This window comes from Dendrobium catenatum, unplaced genomic scaffold, assembly GCF_001605985.2.
Source record: "Dendrobium catenatum unplaced genomic scaffold, ASM160598v2 fragScaff_scaffold_178, whole genome shotgun sequence".
In the NCBI taxonomy this organism is placed as follows: domain Eukaryota; kingdom Viridiplantae; phylum Streptophyta; class Magnoliopsida; order Asparagales; family Orchidaceae; genus Dendrobium; species Dendrobium catenatum.
The window spans coordinates 584707-607479 of record NW_021318640.1 but is presented as its reverse complement, the minus strand read 5'-3'; the positions used below and the strand labels follow the sequence as shown (position 1 = coordinate 607479).

Below are 22773 nucleotides of genomic sequence, written 5' to 3'. Positions count from 1 at the left end.
TATAATTATGAAGGTGATCTTATAGGTTCAAGAGCTGGCTGATGTTGCGTAGCACTTTGTCCTATATGATATTTAGTTCTCATCTTCTTTTCAGTGTATTGCTTTGATATGAAGCTTTTATCCATTGAAATATTGCCCCTTTTGGCATAGCAAACCTTAATGTTTTGTCCCTTTGGTGCAACTTCCTGAGAGATCACTCACCTTTGGAGTGTTCTAGGATGAGCATGCTTTGAAATTCTTGATGAAACTCCTATTACTACATCAGAGGGTGCATCGGCATTTGAGATTTCGGTATCATTACATGTATGGATCTTGCAATTGAGGTTGGGATAACACTAATGATGGGATGAGTTTCAATAGCATATTAAAATTAGATAATTAAATCTCTTAAAGTTTTAACTAAGTTATGTAATAACTTCTTTTAATTCTCTTATTCTTCATGCAGATTGGTTTCGACTCTATATTCTTTGCAAGGATTGATTACCAGGACAGAAAGAAACGTTGGTTAGACAAATCTCTTGAAGTCATATGGCGTGGTTCAAGAACTTTTGGGTCTTCTTCTCAGGTTATCAATTTTCTGGTTTCCAATTTATATTTCCTCGAAGAAATTTTTTATTTATAGATGGGGATTCTGGTACTCTAGATTTTCGCAAGCGCCTTTCCTAAGCATTATAGCCCTCCAAATGGATTTCATTTTGAAGTCAATGATGAGGACGCTCCCATCCAGGTATGGAGTTTGAATGCACTAATTACTTGTTCTAGTTCTATCCCCTCCCACACAGGGACACAGAGAGTCCATTACAATGTTCTTTGATATCTTTTTTATCTGCAGGATGATCCTATTCTTTATGACTATAATGTTAATGAGCGTGTCAATGATTTTATTGATGCTGCTTTAGCTCAGGTAACGTGAGATGTGCACTTAAGTTTGCCTATGTGAATATCAATGCATGGCATCAAATTGTTATACTATTTAAATTAGAATTTTCCTTGAATTACTATATTCAATACCTGCAAGCTTTTTATCAGGCTAATGTGACTCGAACAAATCATATTATGTGGACAATGGGCGATGATTTCCAGTATGAGTATGCTGAATCTTGGTTCAGGCAAATGGACAAACTTATCAATTATGTAAATCAGGTACTCATATCAGTTTGACTTTAAAATACAAAGAAGATAACTGCTTTTTCATTTTTTTAACGTTTAGGGGATGCAATTCGTTTGAGTGGATTAAAGAATAACATGGAACTTGGAAGTTGTTAAGTTGAAAAATTAAGGGAGGCCTTATTTTTAAAAATAGTTGATGGCTATAAATGAAAAAAGCATTACTTTTTTTTATTGAAAAATATGAAATTGTCATGAATAGAGGTGTAGCTGGATTTTGTATTTGGAAGGCTTGACAAAAGTCCTGATATATACCTGTTATCTAAATACCGCACTTATTTAATAAAACGGACCAAAAGGATTTTTAAAGTAATATTTGAACTGTGCTAAAGGCTAAATTTTTTTTTCAAGCAAGAAAATATTTTATTTTATATAAGTGTGATCAAAATAAGGGCACATGCGTGATATTATTCTTAATATCTCCATGGTAACTTTGATCTGAATTAACTAAGTAATTAGAAAAATGGCGACATTAATAGTTAATACATATCTTACAAAGCATGCATGCTCTTGAGTACATACTTTGTGCTAACGCATATTCTGCATTTACATTCATGTTTGTGTTTTGAATCTTCAATCCAACATTGAGATTCCTTAATGCCAAGTGCAACACAGTTCTTATGCATAAATATCAAGTAATGCAGCAAACACTAATTAATTTTATAGTTCCTTGTGGCTTTTTTAAAGGATCTTTTTCACCTTGAGATATCCTTCAAGATTGTTATTACATCATAATAAAGAACATGATCAAATGAGAAGTGTTTGTAAGAACACACTAATCCAATTATTGTCTCGCAACTGAGAAGTATATGTAGCATTCATGATTTTCGTTTTATCGACAATAAGTAGTATTCACTTCTGCTGTCTTTTTCTAATTGGAAGAAAATAGAATATCAGATATTCTATTACCACCAAGGGTATGCTATTTGTATTTTAGTCGGAAGATTGCGTGCATTTTCTCCCTCGCTAGATCAATTACGAAAGCTTCGGCGCTGGGCATGCCTTTGTGAAGAAGGCTTTGAAATTTATATGAAAAATACATTCGAATTTTAATGGAAAAAGGGGGATTACCTAGAGCAAGATGCCCCAACTAATGTGTGGTGTGGAGAGGGGCTGAACAATGTGCTCTTACCCTTGGTTCTGCAGGGAGACTTTTTTGGTGATTCAAAGTCTCTTTCTATGTTCTATTTGGGCAACTTAATCATTGCTTTGTGCCTGTCCCTACACTAATTTAAAGAAATACATTTCTGTAAAAATGCAAACCATTTACTGCTAATGAGCACCATCATTGTGTTGGTAGGATGGCCGTATCCATGCGTTGTATTCCACCCCATCATTTTACACTGATGCAAAGCATGCTGCAAATGAATCATGGCCGCTGAAAACCGATGACTATTTCCCGTAAGCTATGGAAATTTATGTCGCTAAATCAATTTGTTATTCTTCTTACACTCATCCGTGCACACTTCTATAAATTAAATGCAGATATGCAGATAGTCCATATTCTTATTGGACTGGTTATTATACCAGTCGACCATCATTCAAGCGTTTTGTTCGAGCATTAAGTGGATATTATCTGGTACAATGGTTTGTTTATGATTTTATGCTTTCAGCTGCTTCATTTACTCTCGCACGCAAACAATTAGAGTTTTACTAAGCATCTTACATGTCAAGTAGGCTGCACGTCAACTAGAATTTTTGGTAGGGAGGAAATCTTCTGGTCCAGTCACATCTATTCTAGGAGATGCTTTAGGCATTGCTCAACATCATGATGCAGTCTCTGGTACTGCAAAACAACATACAACAAATGATTATTCAAAACGTTTGGCATATGGGGCATCTCAGGTTTGCTTGCTTTTCACAGCTTAATACTTTTCGTACATTGCCCTTTTTTTGGGTGCTGTTTTTATTTATTACCTGTGAATCTTTTGATTTTAGAGAAGTAGATTTACAACTTTTGTTGTATTCTGTAGGCAGAGATGGTTATCAACCTTGCTATTCCTTGCCTTGCTAATCCTGGAGAGAAATGTGCCTCCAACTCTCCATCAGTTAAGTTAAGCCAGGTATGAATTTGTCTCTTCAATGCTTTTTGTTTACATGAACATAAAGAAAAATAAGATATAAATTTCAATTTTTAAATATCAAATCCTACTGCTACTATATGCTTGATACTATGTATCTGTTTGATGACTAGCTTTAATCAAAAGTTCTCTCTCGCTATCGGGAGGGGTAATTAATTATAGGGGTTTGCACCTATAGGAACCATGAACTCAGATCATAAAGTCCTTGCAAAATGAGGGTGAAATCTCTTGGTAATGTCTTATCTAAAACTCAGTCTGCCTTCTGAAAATTTGCGTTGGAACTTACTCATTAAAACTCTCCTCGACGACCCAAAAAGAGAAAGTGGTAATGGAGAGGCCGGGGCGCGAATTTTCAGAGTAGGTCGCACCGTCTGTTTCTTTTCCCTATTTCACACTACAACCGTTCTTGCTAACTTCTCACGTGAATACCAACACTTCACTCCAGTTATAGCAGCCTTTTCTGCTTCCAATAGCAACTACGTGAAGCTTTTTGTACCAAAGCAACCACATACAATCTCTCCGAAGGCAGCCACTTTACAAACCCTCAACCCCATACAACTCCCCTGATCACATAAAGGCAGTCACTTTAAAATGCTGACAACAACTGCAATGGTCTACTCATGAACGAAGGTAAGATGAATGTAATTTATGTCGTGTGTGTTCATGAACATAATGTTGAAGAGGCACAACAGATATAGCACCTATGTTCAATCAAGCACATCAAAGCCCGCAAGCAATGACAGTTGAGATGCAAAGAAGATGATAATCCACCAACAAAACATATTCAAGGGAGTCGTAATGAATATGACTTGCTCGCAGCTAATGCTAATCAGCTTGTAGCTAATGTCGAATACCTTGCAAACAAATTAACAGAATTCCTTGCAAATACATATAGTGTAGCATACGATAAGTGCTCACTTGCTGACGACGACGAGAAATTTGCCATATGCATTATAAGCCTATGAATGCTAATCAACTACAGGCAGTGGATGCTACGACGCCCTTACAGTCAACAACCAAGCAATGGTAATCAAATGCACTAATCCCTTGGAAGCAGAGGTGGTCAGTAGGCAACAAATATATGCAAACACTCACAAGCCACAACAAGAATGTTCGAATACCACAACACTCTTTCAGCCGACATATGCTAGTTAGCAAATGAAAGCTGCAGTCCCATACAAGAATTGAAAATTAACGCGTGATGAACATAGCAGTGCTCTCTAATCGACATCCGAATAGAATCACTGATAGTCTTTGTGACAGTCATGCAGGAAGAGACAGTAGCCCCTATTACATCCACTTGCAAGCACTGACGGAAGTTTGTAGTGAGCACATTAGCCTACTTGTAGATTACGATGGTAGATAAGATGCGAAAGCAACGATCTCCTTACATTCGACATCAGGTGTCTTGAAGATACAAGCGGTAGCTACCACAAGAATTGAAAGATATGCAAGCAGATACAACAAGCTTGTCAGCCAGCAGGTCCAGCATGAATGGAGAAATTAACGCTTATGCAACTCAACCTTGTTGCCAAGTATCAATATACAAATAAATATGTTCACCCGACTACAAGTGGCGACGATCGACATGTATTGACTTGCAAATCAAAATGCATGAAGTGATCATTTGGTGAATGTAGCTCAGCTGGAAGCCATCAAGTTACAAATGAGCATACTGATTTGCATAACAAGCAATGACGAAGGGTACGTTGCAATGACAAGGGGTCCTTTGCGAATAAGGACATGCAAGCCATCACTTGCAAACAAAGGATGAAAACCATAGCAAATGCAGGAAAACTATAACAATTGTGAGCTCCTACGAGCTACCATAGGAGGCCTATCACGTGCACAAAGTTCTATCTATGAACAAATACCGAAGACCACAAGCAAAAGGCCTAAGGGCTACAACAAATGCAAGCTTCTATGAGCTGCTGTAGAAGATCCGTCTTGTGCACAACACACTACCTACGATGCAAATAGAGAGAAGCAGTAGCAAATACTAGCTATTTACAAGCCATCACAGATGCATGTGACTAATGCAAGTATCTACCTGTATAAAACATGCACACAACTCACGACATACCGCCACGTCACCGGATCCACAACATATATACAAGCAGACAAAAAATGTCTATAAGTTATCAAACAAAGCGCTGTGCACATTCAAATGACAGTCGTCCGCACAATCGATCAACGACAAGTATCATAAAATGCCCTCGTCATCTATGTATTTTGCACTGCACACAAGTATCCACTTCACAAATGTATTATGCAAAATACGTGCAAAGACATATACCTGCATAGGCCCCGATGAGCATGTTGTTGGTGCACATATAATATTTGAGGATGTTGCGCGGGTCGAGAAATAAACTTATGTGTAAGTCTAAGCTTCTTCTTGATTTGGGTTGGGGGGGGGAGTTGTTGAACCAATGAACAAATATACGGTCGCAACATTGATTGAGATATTTGTCTTATACGTTCATATTATGCCTTCAAGGCCTATTACAAAATAAATTCATTAATAAAGGCATAAAACCTACTATGAACCCAATCCTCTGTCAGTAATTAGACAGAGTCGACAAGGTTCAACAAATAATTATAAAAATTCCCCATAAATACTCGATGGGCCCCGACGAGCGTATTATATTTACATACGTGATGTCTGAGGATGCTGTGTGAGTCTAGAAATGAATCCAAGATCGAGCTCTATCATTCTGCATGAATGGATAGGAGTCGACATGACTCTAACTATCAAACAAATATACGACCACGACATCGATCGAGATATTAATTTTAATACATTCATATCAAGCCTTCAAGGCCAATAACTAAGAAAATTCATCAAATAAAGACATAAAGACTACGATGAACCTAATCCTCTGTCGGCAAGCAAACATAGTCGACATGGTTCAGTCAACAAAATAAAAATGTCCATAAAAATTCTGATGATGGTCGTGTTGAACGTAGATCTCAACCGGAGGGGTTAATTTCAAGTATTCAAAATGTCTCTCAATTTCCCAAACGCCTGCAAAATCCAAAAATCCAAGAAAATATTAAAACCTGAAATATTTAAAATTGAAATTAATCATCAAAATGCTTAAAGCAAAATTCATCAATCCTCCTCAACAGTTTCCCAAGATGTACAAATTTAAATATAACTTCAGCTTATAAAGAACTAATGTTTGGTTGATAATATCACTAGGATTTATTCTCAAATAATCTTTTGTCAGTAAGGACGTGACATTGTCCCTCTGATTGGTGGTTTGGCCGGATGGCTCCATAAAGAACCCATGGCTTGGCCGAATGGCTTTGCGTAATTAACATATACCACCGCGGTCCTCTCATCTAGTGGCTTGGTTCAACGACTCCTCTATATTACGGTTACAATCATAGCCCATATGTTCTCTAATGACGTTAAATTCTTGAGATGTGAATCAATATGATATAATAGATAGGACATTAGGACATAAAGCTCTTATTTAGCTAAGGTGGATTCATATTTGCCCCCTTAGACAAATACTCATCATAGGTCTACAAGGTATCATTTGCTGAAGCAATCCATGGCTGACGATAAGGATCCTCTGTCAGGCTGGGTCGACTACCACCTCTGACTAAGCATACTAGAGATCATGATGACTCGGGATGACGGAACCATGGATCTTAATCGGGTTCATCACATTCCCTCCCACCATCCGTTCTAAGTGCAAGATGGTGCATTTCTAATTTTAAGTATTATATTTTGAACAACAAAACCCATGCTGCTATTATAAATCAGATAACACATATCTCTATGCATCTATTTGACTAGTCTTAATCGAAAGTTCTCTCTCGTTACCGGGAGGAGTAATTAACTATAAGGGCTTGCGCCTATAGGAAACTATAACTCAGATTGTAAAGTCCCCGCAAAATGAGGGCGAAATCTCTGGGCGGTGTCTTATTTCAAACCCAATCTGCATTCTAAAAATTTACCTCATAACCTAATTCGTTAAAACTCTCCTGAGAGCAGGAGAGGCCGGGGCGCGAGTTTTCGGAGCCTACTCATGAGTTTTGAATATACTTAATTTATGATGGGCTTTGTTGGGATATTTCTCATGGTTAGTTAAGTTTAAATTATAATTCATTGTTCCCTTAAAATAAAATGTAGGCAACGAGTTGGTTAACCCAACTACTTGATCTTGTATGGTGTTGAGTTCATAGGTAGTTTTGATAGATTACCTAAAATTGATGTTTTTAGATGAATCAACGGAGTTGAATTTAAATATACCTTGTAAATTCAAAAATCATTTATAGTCTATTTCAAAAATTTAATACAACAACAACAATATCAAGCTTTTATAGTTTATCCCACTACGTAAGGTCGGCTATATGAATCTTTTTTTTCCAATTTGTCCTGTTAAGAGTCAAATTCTCATTTAAATCTAATAAAGAAAGGTTATTTCAAATATTTTTTAACCAAGTCTTTTTAGGTCTACCTCTACCTTTCTTAACATAAACCAAATCTAATATATCTATTTTCCTAACCGAGTCATCAGAAGGCTGCTGTTTTATGTGAACAAACCATCCAAGGCGACTCTCTCTAATCTTGTCTTCCACTGGATCTACTCCAACTTTTTTACATATATGCTCATTTCGTATCTGTCTCTAAGAGTAAAGTCACTCATCCACCTGAGCATCCTCATCTCTGCAACACTTAACTTAATATTATGCTTCCTTTTATTGGTCAACATTATGCACCTTAAAGTATTGCAGGTCTCACCACCTTCTTATGTAATTTTCCCTTAAGTTTGAGGGGGACTTTTTTATTACACAACAAGCCCGATGCATTCCTCCGCTTCAAACATCCAACTTGAATTCTACTAATAATATCCCCATCTGTTTCACCATCATTATGAACAATAGACCCAAGATATCTACAACGTGTACTCTTATTATTGACTTGATTACCCAAAGTCACAATCCCCCACTAGATCTACTACTACTAAAATTATACTTCATATATTCAGTTTTAGATCTACTCAAACAAAAACCTTTACACTCTAAAGTTGACCTCCATAATTGAAGTTTACCATATTTCAAAGTTTTAATAGTTTAATAGAATTTCAACTTGAATATTTGTTGAAATATTACATGTATATATATAAGTAAAAAATATGATTAAAGCACATTTTTGAAGAGAAGCATCAACTATGCTTTCTTTGTTATGACATGCACGAGTACTTCAAAGCATTGCAATGCTTGTGGGCATTGCTTCATGCTTCATCGTGAGACATGTTAATTGTGAGCTTAGTTCAAAACTTCATTGAGTCTCCCCGTTCGACCATATGTTGATTCTCGTATTTTAATAATGTCCTAGGTCATTGAATGAAACTTGAAACTCTTTTGTTTCTCGTTTTTTGTTGGCTCTTAGACTCTTCATTTCCGCACTTGCTTTCTTTATGCATTTTGTGTTATTGGTCCTTCATTGCTCTCAAATCTTTTGTTTGTTTCTCGCTCTTGGCATTTTTGGTTCCTTGCTCGAAATGCATATGATGTATTGACCTCAACTCTCTTGTAGAATCTATGGATTATCAACTCTCAAGCAAACAAATTAGCCTCCTCTACAAAAGTTCTTAGCCCTCCATCTAATGAGTTTTCCTTGATTTTCAAGTATTCTCTTGATCCATTCTGGATTCTTTGACTTATGTTTTGAATTCTATTTCTCTACTTTTGAGCAACTCAATTTTACTTTCATGGTAGCATGATACAAAACTTTGCTCCTTCAGTTCGTTGATTGCTTGTTTGAGGTTCTTTACGTCATTTACCTTAAACAATCTTTCCATTTATTTTTTGTACTCTTTATATGTAATATTACTTATTATTTGTGTTTCAATTAATTGACAGTCGACTTTGTTTGAGCTTAGTGCTTCTAAGCAATATGCTTTTTTTTTTCTCGTTGATAAGCCTTGACAACATATTACTTGCTCACCAACTGTATAGTTTAAGTGAATTGCTTTTGTATACATTTTACATGATGTAGGATCTTACTTTTATGATGCCACATTCTTTACTTATGTTGATTAGCTATATGTTCAAGTTTGTGTTTTTTTTTTCAGGTGGAAGCATTGAAACAATTTAAAAATTATATATATATATATATATATATATATATGAAAGATTGGTTGATCTTGTTTAATGGGTGTGATCATGCTTGTAACAGTTCATGAGTTAAATCCCTTCCTTCAATATTAAAATTTTATTTCAATTTTGATTTGTTATGCATATGAGAGGTGGGTGGCGTCGAGCAGTATCTTAGCAGGCGTGAGAGTTGTTATTGAAATGACATTGTAAACATGCTCATTAACTAGCATTGAGCGCATTAGGTCCAACCCACGTGTGGTCATACACATTATGGCCAACCCATTACTATTTTTAAGCATTGGCTAATGGACTAAAGTGGGCAACCCAATCCCTTTGGCACCCTTGTCCCTATATGCCTATTGCTATTGTTAGGGGGATATGTTAGTAAAAATCTCAAAGAAACTATTATTGGAACTCTCAACTTAATCAAATCTATGCATGCAATTCTTTCTGTTTCAACAAATTCTAATTACTTTACTTTATAGTTGAAGCAACATTCAACTCGTTCACTAACTTTTTTTTGTTTTGTTTTGATAGGATACATTTTTTCTGGATAATTTGTGTCAATCAGTTTACTGGTATTGATGTAGGGTTGAATGGCCTTTATTTAGTAAAGTTTGCTAGAAAGTAACTTCAACATCATTATGCTACTTCTAGATTACATGATTTTGATTTCTTATTTTGACTTGGGATCCAACAATCATGATAGTAATACTTACATTAAGATTGAAGAATGCGCATTAAAGATGGGTTTCTAGTTCTTGTTAATGAGGAATGAAGATTTGTGACATACTTAAGCTGCTATTTTGTGCAAAGTTCTTATTCTGCAAAAATATTTCTGGTTATTATTTCAGTGCAATTTGCTCAACGTAAGTTACTGTCCAGCTACAGAAGAACTTTCAAATGGGAAGAGTTTAGTAAGTTTATATTTTTGTTTGATGATTTACAGATATCACTTTCTCTCTATTTTTTATCGAACTTTATATGTTTTTTTAAAATTAAGGCAGCAATTTGATGAATTACATTTGCCTGCACAGATAATGGTTGTATATAATTCTCTTGGATGGAATCGTACAGAATATATTAGAATTCCAGTAAGTTCATTATTAAATTATGTTTCTTACATCTCTTCTCAAGTAAATCTTAATTTGGGAAGTCCTTCCTACTTCAAGAAGAAGATGTCAAACCATGCTTTTATAATTTCATACACTTTGCTCTTTTTTGTGAACTGTATAAACTGCATTATTACAACTCTTACAACGAAGGGATGACTCACATAAGCACCTTATTCAAATAAACATCTAATAAAGTTTTTGACTCATTAAACATCATATGTATCTCATCCCTATGGCTTGTATCCCTAATAAGCAATCTATTGATAAGCACTCTTCAAAGATTAAGAATAATCATATGTGGTGGTTACCATCATCAACTTTCAAGAGAATGGACTGAACTTGTGAATGCGTATGTTACGTAGAATCAAAACATTCTTCCTATCAAGAAGGCTATGTTTATAGATTTGTTTCAATAAAAAAGAACACTTTTAGGGTTCACATGTATGAAGTCTACATCATTGTTTAGAACATACTCATTAATTAGTCATACCCTAAGATGGTGAAAATCAAACATCACATTTAGTAATGTCTAATTATAGTAGGAGCTTGCACTAAGCATGCCAGAAAGTGCTACAAGTGTTGAATAAACCAAATTAAAAAAAAAAAGATAATGCACCACGCATAGCACAAATTAAATAAATGTGCAAGTAAAATCAATTTAAGAAGAATAGTAGTGATTGCTTAAAAATAAATAGATGTTCATAGTTGTTATGGTAGGTTATTAAATTGCAGTATCCAAATAGATTTCATGCTAAAACTGCTACCTTCTAATTAGAGAATGTTCTCCTTTGACTAAAAAAAAAAAAAAAGTTCTCCTTTGACTAGATGTATTTGATATGTAGTAAATGATTGACTTAACTTAATTGTTCATATTCATGAGATGAAGTTTACGTCATTGCTTAAAACTTAGCTAAGGCACCAACTTGGACAAGTGATTGGAAGATGTTCGAATGCTAGCCAATTCATTTGACCATTCGTAGCCTATAGTTCCTTCTTAATCCTCTGCTTAATGATATGGAAGTAAGAACAGAATGGTTGGAGGTTGGGGTTGCTATAACCTTAGTTTCAATTGATTAAACTCTTTAATCTTTACTTTAGCTAGTGTAGCTCAGAGAAGGCGAGGGGAGAAGAGCGAGGGAGGTGAAAAGTAGGAAAATATAGATGAGTTAAGGAAAGGAAGGAGATAGAGATATGATGATAGAGTGAGTGAGGGAGAGAGTGAGACAAAGTGGTTAAAAAAGGAGTAGAGATTGGAAGGTATGGAAGAGTAGGGGATGGAAAAGATGGTGGAGGAAATGAAAGGGTTGGAGTAAAAGGAGAGGGGAGGGAGGGAGAGAGTGAGATAGATAAATAATTTGGAAGCATTATTGCATTAGGAGGCATAAAGTAGGTAGTGGAGATTTTCCGGGGGGGTAAGAAGTTAAGGAAAAAGGCGGGAGGTGCGAAGAAGTATGGTCGGGAAGGAGGGTTAATGTTGGCATTACATAGATTATTGTCCCTATTTATCACCTATCATTTAAAATCCATCTTGTGAAACTATACTACTATATAAGTTGAAAGTGAGAAAGTGAACATGAAATGAAGGTATCTTAAGTGAATTCCCACTTTAACTGTTTATTAGTTGTATTATTTTTATCTTTATCCTATTTTTGAACTAGGTGGTGCAATTTTTTTCAGTATTTTTTTCTCAACTGCCAAGTTAACATGTATTTCTGCTTCCATTAGGTTAATGATAACCAACTGATTGTACGAGATGCAGATGGAAATGTTATTGAGACTCAAGTCATTGAGATGGAAAACACTACTATTAAAATTAGAAGTTTTTATGTCAAGGCATACTTAGGAGAGTTGCCAAAAGACGTTCCAAAGTATTGGCTTGTATTTGAAGTATTTGTGCCTCCTTTGGGATGGAATACTTATTTCATATCAAAAGAAACCAAGCAAGGTGATTTTAACATTAATTTGAGACTGTAAAAATTCCATCATTAGTTTCCTTAACCTTTTTTTCAATTAACACCGTTATCATTTTTATTAGTTTATCTAATTTTAATATCTAACAACAGCACCCAATGCAAATGGCTATACCTCAACTATATCAACACCAGATAATGATACAGTGGAGATTGGACCGGGGCATCTTAAAATGGCCTTCTCATCAGCTTCTGGACAATTGAAAAGAGTGGTGAATAACAGAGTAGGAGTGAGTAGTTTATATGCTCCGAATACTGTCTACTGCGATAATCATGCAAATCATTTACCTTGGGTTATGCTAATTTGATAATTGACTACAAGCAACTAATTTTCCATGTAATTACGAGCCTATGCTAATTTGGGTGATTAAGAAACAAGCTTGGGCAATGGGATTTTCAATGGTGATTCATTCTCTCTTGTTCTTTCTCTTAGAATTTTTTTGGCTGATGTGGCTACCATTTAATTCTCCTTAAATTCTTACATTACGTGCTTCACATTTAATCAATTCATATTTTGTTTGTGATGCTTGCTATTTTTTTGTTCAAATGGAACCATTCCTGAGCTTGTCAAACATCTTTCACCAATTAGTAACATATATTTATTTTAACATTAAGTAAAAAAGATATTGTTCTATATATATATTCATGTGCCACTTACTCTGTTTTTACTTGTGATATCAAGCATTTGATCTTATTGAAGTTGGATTTGATCAACATCATGTTAACTCTTCCTTGCTTGAAATATCTAAGTTTTGCTTTGGGAATGGAATGCATTTGGGGATTAACTATTTAATGATCTGGTGGATTCTCAGTGGAAGGGAAGTTTTCTGAGAATAGATAAAGCTTGTAAAATGCCATGAACTTGGCCATTTGCATGCATGATTACATTATGCACTATCCCTTTTTTTTTAAACTCTATCCCTTTTTTCTATGCCATTTTACTGTTTAGGGCATGAAATAAAAACTATTTCTTTTTTGCATTACAAGTCAAGTTTATTGGTATTCTGTACTGATGTCTTTATGGTATTTTCCTTCTGTTCTATTGGAATTTATATCTTTCATATAAATCCTTAATCCATGGAAAAATTGGCTGACCAACTTTAGGTTTTCATACTCTGAAATAATTTTGAAAACAGTTTAATAATAGATTTATGCATTCTATATTAATGCAGAACTTTTAAAGCGACTTTTTTGATTAATTAGGTTGACTTACCCGTGCAACAAAGTTATCTTTGGTATGGTTCTAGTGAGGGTGATAATGAAGACAAACAGGTGAACACTTAAATTTTATCGGCATATTTGATGTGCAAAATTTTGTTAAATTGTTGAAATGAGTACTGTTTCCATTAGGCCTCGGGCGCTTACATTTTCCGGCCTAATGGCGCTCCTCCTTCAGCTGCTTCAAGATCGGTAATGATTTATGGTTTCCTTTCATTTCTTATGCAAAATACTTTCTTTTTCTTGGTGAAACACTTTAACAAAATGGCTCTCTTACATGCTTAATAATCTATTTATGTTTGGTATTTCTTGAATGTAGGTAGCTCTGGAAGTTTTGAGGGGACCCTTAGTTGATGAAGTCCATCAACAATTTAATTCGTGGATATATCAGGTGTGCTAAAGTGCTTCTCTATTAGCTTAACAAAATCCATGGAACATTAGATGCATTCCTATCTCAGACAAACTCAAGCCTCAAAGGAATACTCTGCTGGACATATCCAATATAGGCTTAGCTAAGAAAATTAAAAAATATATAATTTGGGATCCTGCAATATGTGGGTAATCAATGATATTTTTTGCATTGAAAGCATTTTAATCATGATGTTGTCGAATCTTCTCAATTATGTTGATGTGCTTAGCTATTGTAGCTATAAATCTTAGAATGGTGATGGCTACGATGAAAAGTGTTGGCAATGGAAGGGGGGATTTTTGTGGACTTGGATATTTTGATTGTTGAGAAGAGAATGATTTGATATATGAAAAAAATTGAAGTGATAAAGAGAAGAAACAATTTTGAAAAAAGGATGATGATGCCTAGAGAGGCGGGAGGCTAGAAATAGAAAGAAACAAAAAATGGGCGCAAGAGGGAGGAACCAATCCCCCAAAAGAATACTAGAAGAAAGCACTTTCTTTATTTCATTGTCAACCATATGAATGACATTATACTAAACAACTTTGTAATAATAGTCATTCAAAATCACTAAAGTACCCTTGAACAAGCAAAAAAAACACCAAAATAGTTCTATATGACAAATGATGCTTTAACCACTACTAGTTAACATGTCATATTAAATAATGTTGAAAAAGTGCAATGATGACTTGCAATGTACAACTATAATGATTTGCTTTGCTAGAAAGTTGGATTTTTTATTTGGCACATTTATGATGAATATTCATTTGTTTCTAGTGGAGAAGTTTTTCTTGATTAACAATTCTGCAATTCCTCTTGTTTAGGTGCATGAGGCATTAAGTTTAATCCTGAGTTGGATGGTTATAGAATATGATGGTGTAGAAAACCAAGTTGTTGGCCTTTGCTAGTAGATTTCTTCTTTTTGGTTGAAAGTAGATTTGACCATTAGGCCATCGTGGTCCCTGGTCTACTTAGTCAGAGGAGGTAGTCGACCCAACCTGACAGAAGGATCCTTGTTGGCAGCCATGGATTTCTTCGTCCAAGGGGACCTTATAGACCTGGGGTGAATATTTGCCTAAGGGGATAAATTTGAATCCACCTTAGTTAACAGAGGGCTTTGTGCTCTATCAATCATATCCTATTGATTCATATCTTAAGGATTTGATGTCACTAAGGAACATATTGGCTCTGGCCATAACCAGTATTTCGAGGTGCCATTTGGCGGCAAAATCACTCAGTTCAGAGGGCACATACCACGTCCTTATTGGCAGGAGATTATTTGAGAATAGATCCTAGTGATGTTTTCGACTAGGCATTAGCTCTTTGTGAGCCAGAGTACATTTTAACTTGTCCACCCCAGCAAGCTGTTGCGGAGGGTGGATGGATTTTGTGCCTTAAATGTTTGATGGTTTGATTTCAGTTTTAAATATTTGAATTTGATATTCTTTTTGAAGTTTTGGATTTTTTTTTTGTGTTTGGGTGACATTTTGAAGATATTTGAAATGAACTCCTCTAGTTTGAATTTGCATTCAACACGGCCATCATCGGGGTGAGGGGATTATTCTTGTTTTATTGACTGAACCTTGTCAACTCTGTCATCTTGTCGATAGAGGATCGGGTTCGTCGTTAGCTTTATGGCTTTGTTAATGAAATTTCTTTATTGGAGGCCTTGAAGGCCTTATATGAACGTATAAAACAGATATCCCGGTTGACATCTTGATCCTATATCTGTTTGATAATTCGAGCCGTGTCAACTCCTATCTACTCGCATAGAAGGATCAGGCTCGAACTACATTCATTTGTTGACCCGCGCAACATCCCTAGACGTCGCGAGTATTTGAGGGCATTTTATAATTATTTACTGAACCTTGCCGACTCTTATTTAGCTTCTTAAAAGGATTGGGTTTGAATTTATTGACCCGCGCAGCATCCTTAGACGTCACGTGTGTCCTACAACATGCTCGCTGGGGCCCATGCGAGTTTTTGATTGTGCTTGTCCTGTTTTTTAGTGTACCTATGTGTATACAAATTACGGTGCATGTGCGGGGGTATTTTGGACATTCGACTGGTCTTCTACAATAACTCGTAGAAGTTTGTATTTGTCATAATACTTTAGTTTTTGTACGTAGAAGGTATGTTGGATGCACGATCCCTGTTTATCAAGAAACTTGTAAGCCTCAATAATCTTATCCAATTCAATATTCAGAACCTAGTTGAACTGAGGCCTATACTCCCTATTGATTTGATCCGGCTTTCTCATTCTGGAGCTATAGGAATCAATAAGCGACTTCCTGGTTATGCCGTAATCATCATTTTCTGTTGTTGGTTTAAATAAAGGATCAATCTTTTCAACCTTAAATGACTGTGTCTTTATTAATGTCTTATACTTCATAGCTAGTGGCCGCTGTCTCAAACCAACAACTATGATAGTCGAAGGTATATCAAGCCCTCTATCATGTTCATTGTGTGCTGACCTTCAACACTCGTAGGCAATCACATTATTTATTGACGAATCAGTTTTCATTGACTGGAGAAGATCCGTAATATTTATCGGGACTATATCAAGCTTATAACACCTCTATCATTGCTGATTGTTGGTATTTGTAAGGAATGTTGTCATTCACAGGGGATTAATACATTTGCCTGATGCCAATGTTGCCTGCAAGCGATTTACCATTTCTGTTTGTATTGGTTACAAGATGCTGTGTTTGCTGCTCTGTATTCATGGAGGATAGGCCATCTTTGTAGTATCTCTGTTACTGTCGATTGTAGAGGCATGGCTACATTCATCACTGACCATTTCATGCATGTTGGCTAGTGAACTATTGTAGTTTACAATCTCCTTGTAATCACTTTTAAGCACATTATTACTTGCACTAGTCAAAGTAACTCATGATTTTCATAATAATTCAGTTCATTGATGATTGTGCTCTGACCAGTCTGATGATCTTCATTTAAAGATCTTTATATTATTGTTCGTAGATTGTCCAATTTGAATGTGACAAATCCCTTGGTGTCATATGAAGATGACTCGAACCACGCATGATGAGTTAGCTTCTCAACTGGAATGAGAGTACTTTAATGCTCATTGAAGACTTTGTATTGTTAAGCATGAGCATACTATTGTATTTCTCCATTTGACCCTTGCTTGAAAATATGTTGATACAAGTTATGTTCAAATTCACAAGTCTATGCTCATTTCATGCTTGGATTAAGCTCATGTGATTCAGGTCTTTCTTCTTGTTGTTCAAACTTGAGTCCCACTTAGTTCAAAATTTGGACCCTTATTTATTCGTTGATATGGGTCTAAGTTCTAGATTGAGTTTGAGTAGAAGTTCAAGGTCTTTTGCAATGCACTTAGATTCCTTGTCATTATTCTTTTGAATTCAAATTTAGGCTTATTATAATTTGTTTGAGCTTAGTTCTTTATGCATTTTGTTCATGTTCAAATTATCTGAATTCAGTCCAAGTCTAGAAGCCCCCTGTTGTCCTTTGAGTTCAAGTGTTCAATGTCAAGTCCGCTGCGGTCCAAATCTTTATCTTCAAGTTCAAATGATTAAGTTCTTTGCACTTAGTTTCCTTGAGCTCGAGTTCTTGTTCAGTTCAAGTTCAAGTTCATTGTAGTTATCCCAAACTATAATCTCAAGTTCATTTGGATTTATGACTCCCATTTGTCAATTGATTTAAGTTCTTCTGCATATGGTTCAGGCTTGGTTCATTCAATTTCATTTATTTAAGTTCAAGCCTTTTTTATTCAAGTACAAGTCATTGTCTTTTTTAGACAAAATTTCGGTAGCCTCCCGGCATCTCCCCCATTTAGGGGAAAAACCAAAAGGCAGCCTACCCGCCACGTCAAGAAAGACATGCACGGTTGGTGTTGTGAGACACTGCGGCCGTAGTTTTTTTGTCATCCACCACGCCAAGAAAGGCGTGCATGGATTTTTAAAGCTTTTTTTTTTGAAAAAGTTGTTCTTTATTGCCCCGCCGTGCTAAGAAAAGCGCGCACAGCCTTCTCGTTGTAAGGCTCCGCATCCAAGGTTCCCTCCAACACCACACTAAGAAATAGCTTGAGCAATGGGTGATCCCTTGGCGCGTCGCGAACACGAAAAAGGACTTTAGGGGAATACCCTGCCTCGCCACACGCATCAGAGCGATACTTCCTCCCTCGTGCTCCAAGAAAAGAGTGCGCGATATGAGTGAATTATTCTCAACCTGTTGAGGGCAAGTTTTCTGAAGTTCAAAACTTATATTTTATCAAAGGTCGTCGGTGGTGTTTGCTTGTGGAAGGAGGGCAAAACATCTTTCTAATTATTATTCATTATATTATTATTATTAACTAATTAATATAATTAATAAATACTCAATAATAATATTTAAATATAAAAATAATTAATTAATAATTATATAATTAATTATAATTGATAACATATTTAAATTAAAATAATTAATTTAAAAATTAAGTAATTATTAATGATATATATCATATTATAACAAATTAATCAATAATTGATTTTAATTGAAAACTAATTAATATAATAATAATTAAATATAATTAATTACTATTAACAATAATTAATTATAATAAAAAAATAATTTTAATAATAATAAAAAGAAGCATGATTAGAACAGGATTTATGTTGATTTTGAGCAGGATTTAAGGATGATTTACACATGATATAGAGATGATTGAATCTCACAGAAAGCTAAATCCTCTGTTTCCTTTTATTTTCCATAAATCAAGGGTTTAACCCCTTAGTTCGACAGCTTTGCGGGATTTGGCCGAAGAGGTGCGTGAAGGGGGGGAGAAAGTTACCTTCACACACAACAAGCTCCCACTGTTGCTTTTAATCAAAATGTCGTAGCTTCTGATCGGGTAGGAAGAAATGTTGTGGAAGGAGCGAATTTGGTCAGCAAGGGAGGAGGTAGGCCGGCTTCTCCCTTTCTCTCTCTCTCTCTCTTTCTTTCTTTCTCTCTCTCTCTCTCTCTCTCTCTCTCTGTGGATCAAATGAGAGGGCCAGGCTCGGGTAGAGCTTTGGCTATGGGATCGGACAAGGTAGAGGGGTGGTAAGTACTAGGGATTGGTGGAGTCCGACTTGCTATGGAGAGGAGGGGAGATCGGGATAAGGTAGTGGGGCTTCTGCTTGCGGTTTGCAGTGCAGGGGCAAGGGAGCTAGTGGTTTGGGCTAACATCGGCTGAGGGGAAGAGGCGTCAGTTGCTGCTGCTGTGGTTGGCTTGAGGAAGCGAATGAGAAAAACGGGGCAGCTCTCGATGGGGTTCGGTCATGGAAGAAGATAAAGAGGTTTCGGCAGTGGAGGAAGGCAATGACAGGAGCTTCGCATGTCCAAATCGGAGGGCTCTTTGTATGTCGTTTTTAATGAGAGCCAGAGCGGAGTTTATGCACGCTCTGCTCTGATCCAGCGCCAAATTGCAGAGCTCGGACACAACACCACAGTAGAGGCGGGATTTAAGCTAGATTTGCGTAGGATTTGCGGCATGTTTCGGCACAGGTAATGATTTTCAAGTATATTTTTTTATTTTGTTTTGTTTGTTTCTTTTGGCTGCATAGTAGAGGTCAACAATCCTCTATTCGAGAGAAGGATCGTTCTCTCCCAATCTCTAGACATCAAGTTTAGAGCCCAAGACACCCAAGAGACTCCAAGAGAAAATAATATTCAAGTATGCCCTATCCCTTCCCTCTCATGCCTATTTATAGCTTTAGCCGCCCACCCCTCGCCAAAAATAGATTAAATCAAATAGTGGACCCCACTATTAATGGGCGGCAATCAAATAGGCGTGGGCCCCTATAGCTTGGGTGGCAACATGGGAGGCGGTTTGACCCGCCTCCTGTAGACTAAGGCCGGCCCATGTGGGGCCGGCTGAGTCGGTTCAGGAACCGATCTAACAAAGTGTTACAACCACACTTGGTATGCTGGTAGTCTGTTTAATTCTTCGTATATTTACTTTATTTTCCAATTGAACTAGCCATGTAGTTAAGAGTGTTGAAAATCCTGGCTGAGCAAGATTTGTTTGTGAAAGTACATGTTCTTTTAGAAAACCTGGAACAACTGCCCATTTCAATCAACTAGGATTACTATTACCACCTATGACTATCATTTAGGTTGCTTTTAGTTCCTTCGTTTGTAGTTAATCCATCTTATATTCCTTGGGATTTGTTTTTGGTAAATTATTTCCGGTTGATATTGATACTGCTCTACTTTCTAGACCATATGTAACTAGAGTTAATGTTAAAATGAATGTTACTATTCTTCTGGAAAAGGAGATGTGGATTGGTTCCTCATCTTGTGGCTATTGATAAAAAATAGAATTTGCAGGCATAACTTCCTCTTGTTCATTGTGCAAAATTGTTTATTACAACTATACAACAACTTTGAATGTTTGAACTGAGAAAATAAACTATATAGGCTCAAAATGAGTTTACAAACATTCTATTTTTTTCTTTAAACATAATGGCTGCAGATCCTACTTTAGATTACACTTGCATACAAAATTTGGAACCAACTCTTCATCTTACTAGTCAAGACAAGGTCAGCTCGTCTGCATGAATGAACATTAATCACGGTCCTCCTAATATGTTAGACATTCATCTTCTTCCTATTATTGACGACGTTGGTAAATATGTTTACGAGCAACTTTATGATTCTTATGGGATTTTTTCAAGTATCGACGCTTGAGTGGATAAAAAGCCTCAAATCTTATTCATCATGCGAGGCAAAATAAGAAGAAAGTTTATCATCACTTTATAAGGTTTACAATACTTCAAGGCGTTGTAAATGAGAGTTCATGTTGTTTTCCCTTTCTTGCAAAAGGATACTTTCTCATACGCCAAAATGGTGCCTTAACTTTTTTTTTTTAACGAAAAATACCTCCATGTTAATCAAGAAAAGGATACAAGTCAAAACAATCATAGGGCTCGCTAATGCTCCCAAGAGCAGCACTACAGGAGGAAAGAGAGTCCTAATGAGCCAAAAAACCAAAACACATAACAAGGTGTAAGACAAAAAAACAAGGAAACAAATGAAAGGAACCAGACTCAGGAGGCTACGCATACCCACCCCCAAGCCAAGCAAGAGCCCTCCATTGGAGGCTGCAAACCAAGAGCAACAAGCCACAAGTCCCAAACCGCAAAAAGACCACCAAGGTTGCCAACAAGCAAGGCCAAAGAGGAAGCACAACGAAGCCTCATCATTATTGCCCAGAAATAATCACCAACCATCAGAAAAGGACACCATTGATAAGGAAGAAAAGACAGTAGCTAAAGCGAATCCAGATGATAAATTCATTTCTTCTTCGATTTACGGTTTTTCTGATTACTATTTTTAACATGAAGGCCAACGTCAGCAATTTGAAGAATACTTTGATCAAAATCCAAAGCATTCACATCAACTTCTTCCCCAACAGTTGAGGAAAATTCATCAATCAACCAATCACCTTGCATGACCTCAAAATTCTTCGCATTATAAGTTAGGTGCGCTAGCAAAGCATCATTAGAAAGAATTGATATGGGAACATCAACCAATCCCAAATTTCCCGCCATATCATCACCCTTAAGAACAAAAGTACTTGCACCCTTACAACCATCAGCAGTCAAATTCCTGCCCGCAGAAGGAACACATTCACGGTCAGTAGGGTCTAGAGGAGCATAATCATCAGAACACTCAATTTCACTATCACTAACATCAACATTAGAATCTGGGGCTACTGTAGGACTAGATATCAAATTAAGTAAGCAAGGGTTACCACAGTAAGGTGCTACTGGCACGAACGATACCACAATTCCATTTTTAGGTTGGCTTGGAGGATCAAGCACAACAACCGGCACAACTAAAGCATCAATTGGAGTAATAGCCAGCCTATTACCAACCATTAATCCACCATCACCAGGAGCATCAACATCCACCAAACTAGCTACACCACCGACTGACAAGGGAATTTGCGGCTTGTCAAAAACCCCCTCAGTACCCGAAATTATTCAACTCCACAACATTAGGAACTATCAAGCGAACCTTATCCACAACAAGAGAGGAACAACCAACATCAGCATACAACCCCACATCCACAGGGGCAATTGTTTGGTCGTATTGATTACCAACCCCTCCAACAATAGGATGGGTCAAAGGTTCCAAAACCGATCCCACCATAGGGGCGAGGACATTAGCAAGATGAGGATGCAACATACTACACTCAGCTTTCGAATGACCCAAAGCTTTACAATAACCACAATAAAAGGGAATTCATCCATTTCCACCAATTGAATATAACCCATAATTTCAGAACCTAGCCATACTTGATTCAAATACCTCTTAGTAACATCTAGCTCTACGAGGACACGACCAGCGGAGGGTCTAGTCCTGTTAACAGTAGCGTTATTAGTCCTTAGGGGCTGGCCAAAGAGGGACCCTAACCCCTGAAGAATTCGGGTAGAAAATAGATGAGGGCGAAGGTTAGGGAAAGATATCCAACTTGGAATGATAGGGGATTCCACATTAGGGCCAAAATGCGGAGACCATTTAAACAACTTTATGAAACAGTTGTTAACAAAATAGGAACAATGAGAGAATACCCTACAGTAATCTAAATCATTCCTAAGCTTGATCAAAACATTCTTGTTGTTGAGAATAGTGACAGAGAACTCACCATTAAGCTTAAGTTGGAAAAAAAAAATTTGCGTATAGCT

General features: G+C 36.5%; 1 protein-coding gene across 1 annotated transcript in view; it reads left to right on the top strand.

Annotated features, from left to right (window-relative positions):
• Positions 1–22773, top strand: part of LOC110112175 (alpha-mannosidase) — a 41024-nt gene that overhangs the window by 5355 nt on the left and 12896 nt on the right. The window contains exons 6-20 of the mRNA XM_020844297.2: positions 446–565; positions 644–727; positions 833–904; positions 1030–1143; positions 2468–2568; positions 2653–2746; positions 2845–3012; positions 3141–3230; positions 10220–10282; positions 10403–10459; positions 12206–12425; positions 12544–12680; positions 13654–13722; positions 13801–13860; positions 13988–14059. Coding sequence (XP_020699956.1) covers positions 446–565; positions 644–727; positions 833–904; positions 1030–1143; positions 2468–2568; positions 2653–2746; positions 2845–3012; positions 3141–3230; positions 10220–10282; positions 10403–10459; positions 12206–12425; positions 12544–12680; positions 13654–13722; positions 13801–13860; positions 13988–14059 — 1521 coding nt within the window. The remainder of the gene's footprint in view (positions 1–445; positions 566–643; positions 728–832; positions 905–1029; positions 1144–2467; positions 2569–2652; positions 2747–2844; positions 3013–3140; positions 3231–10219; positions 10283–10402; positions 10460–12205; positions 12426–12543; positions 12681–13653; positions 13723–13800; positions 13861–13987; positions 14060–22773) is intronic.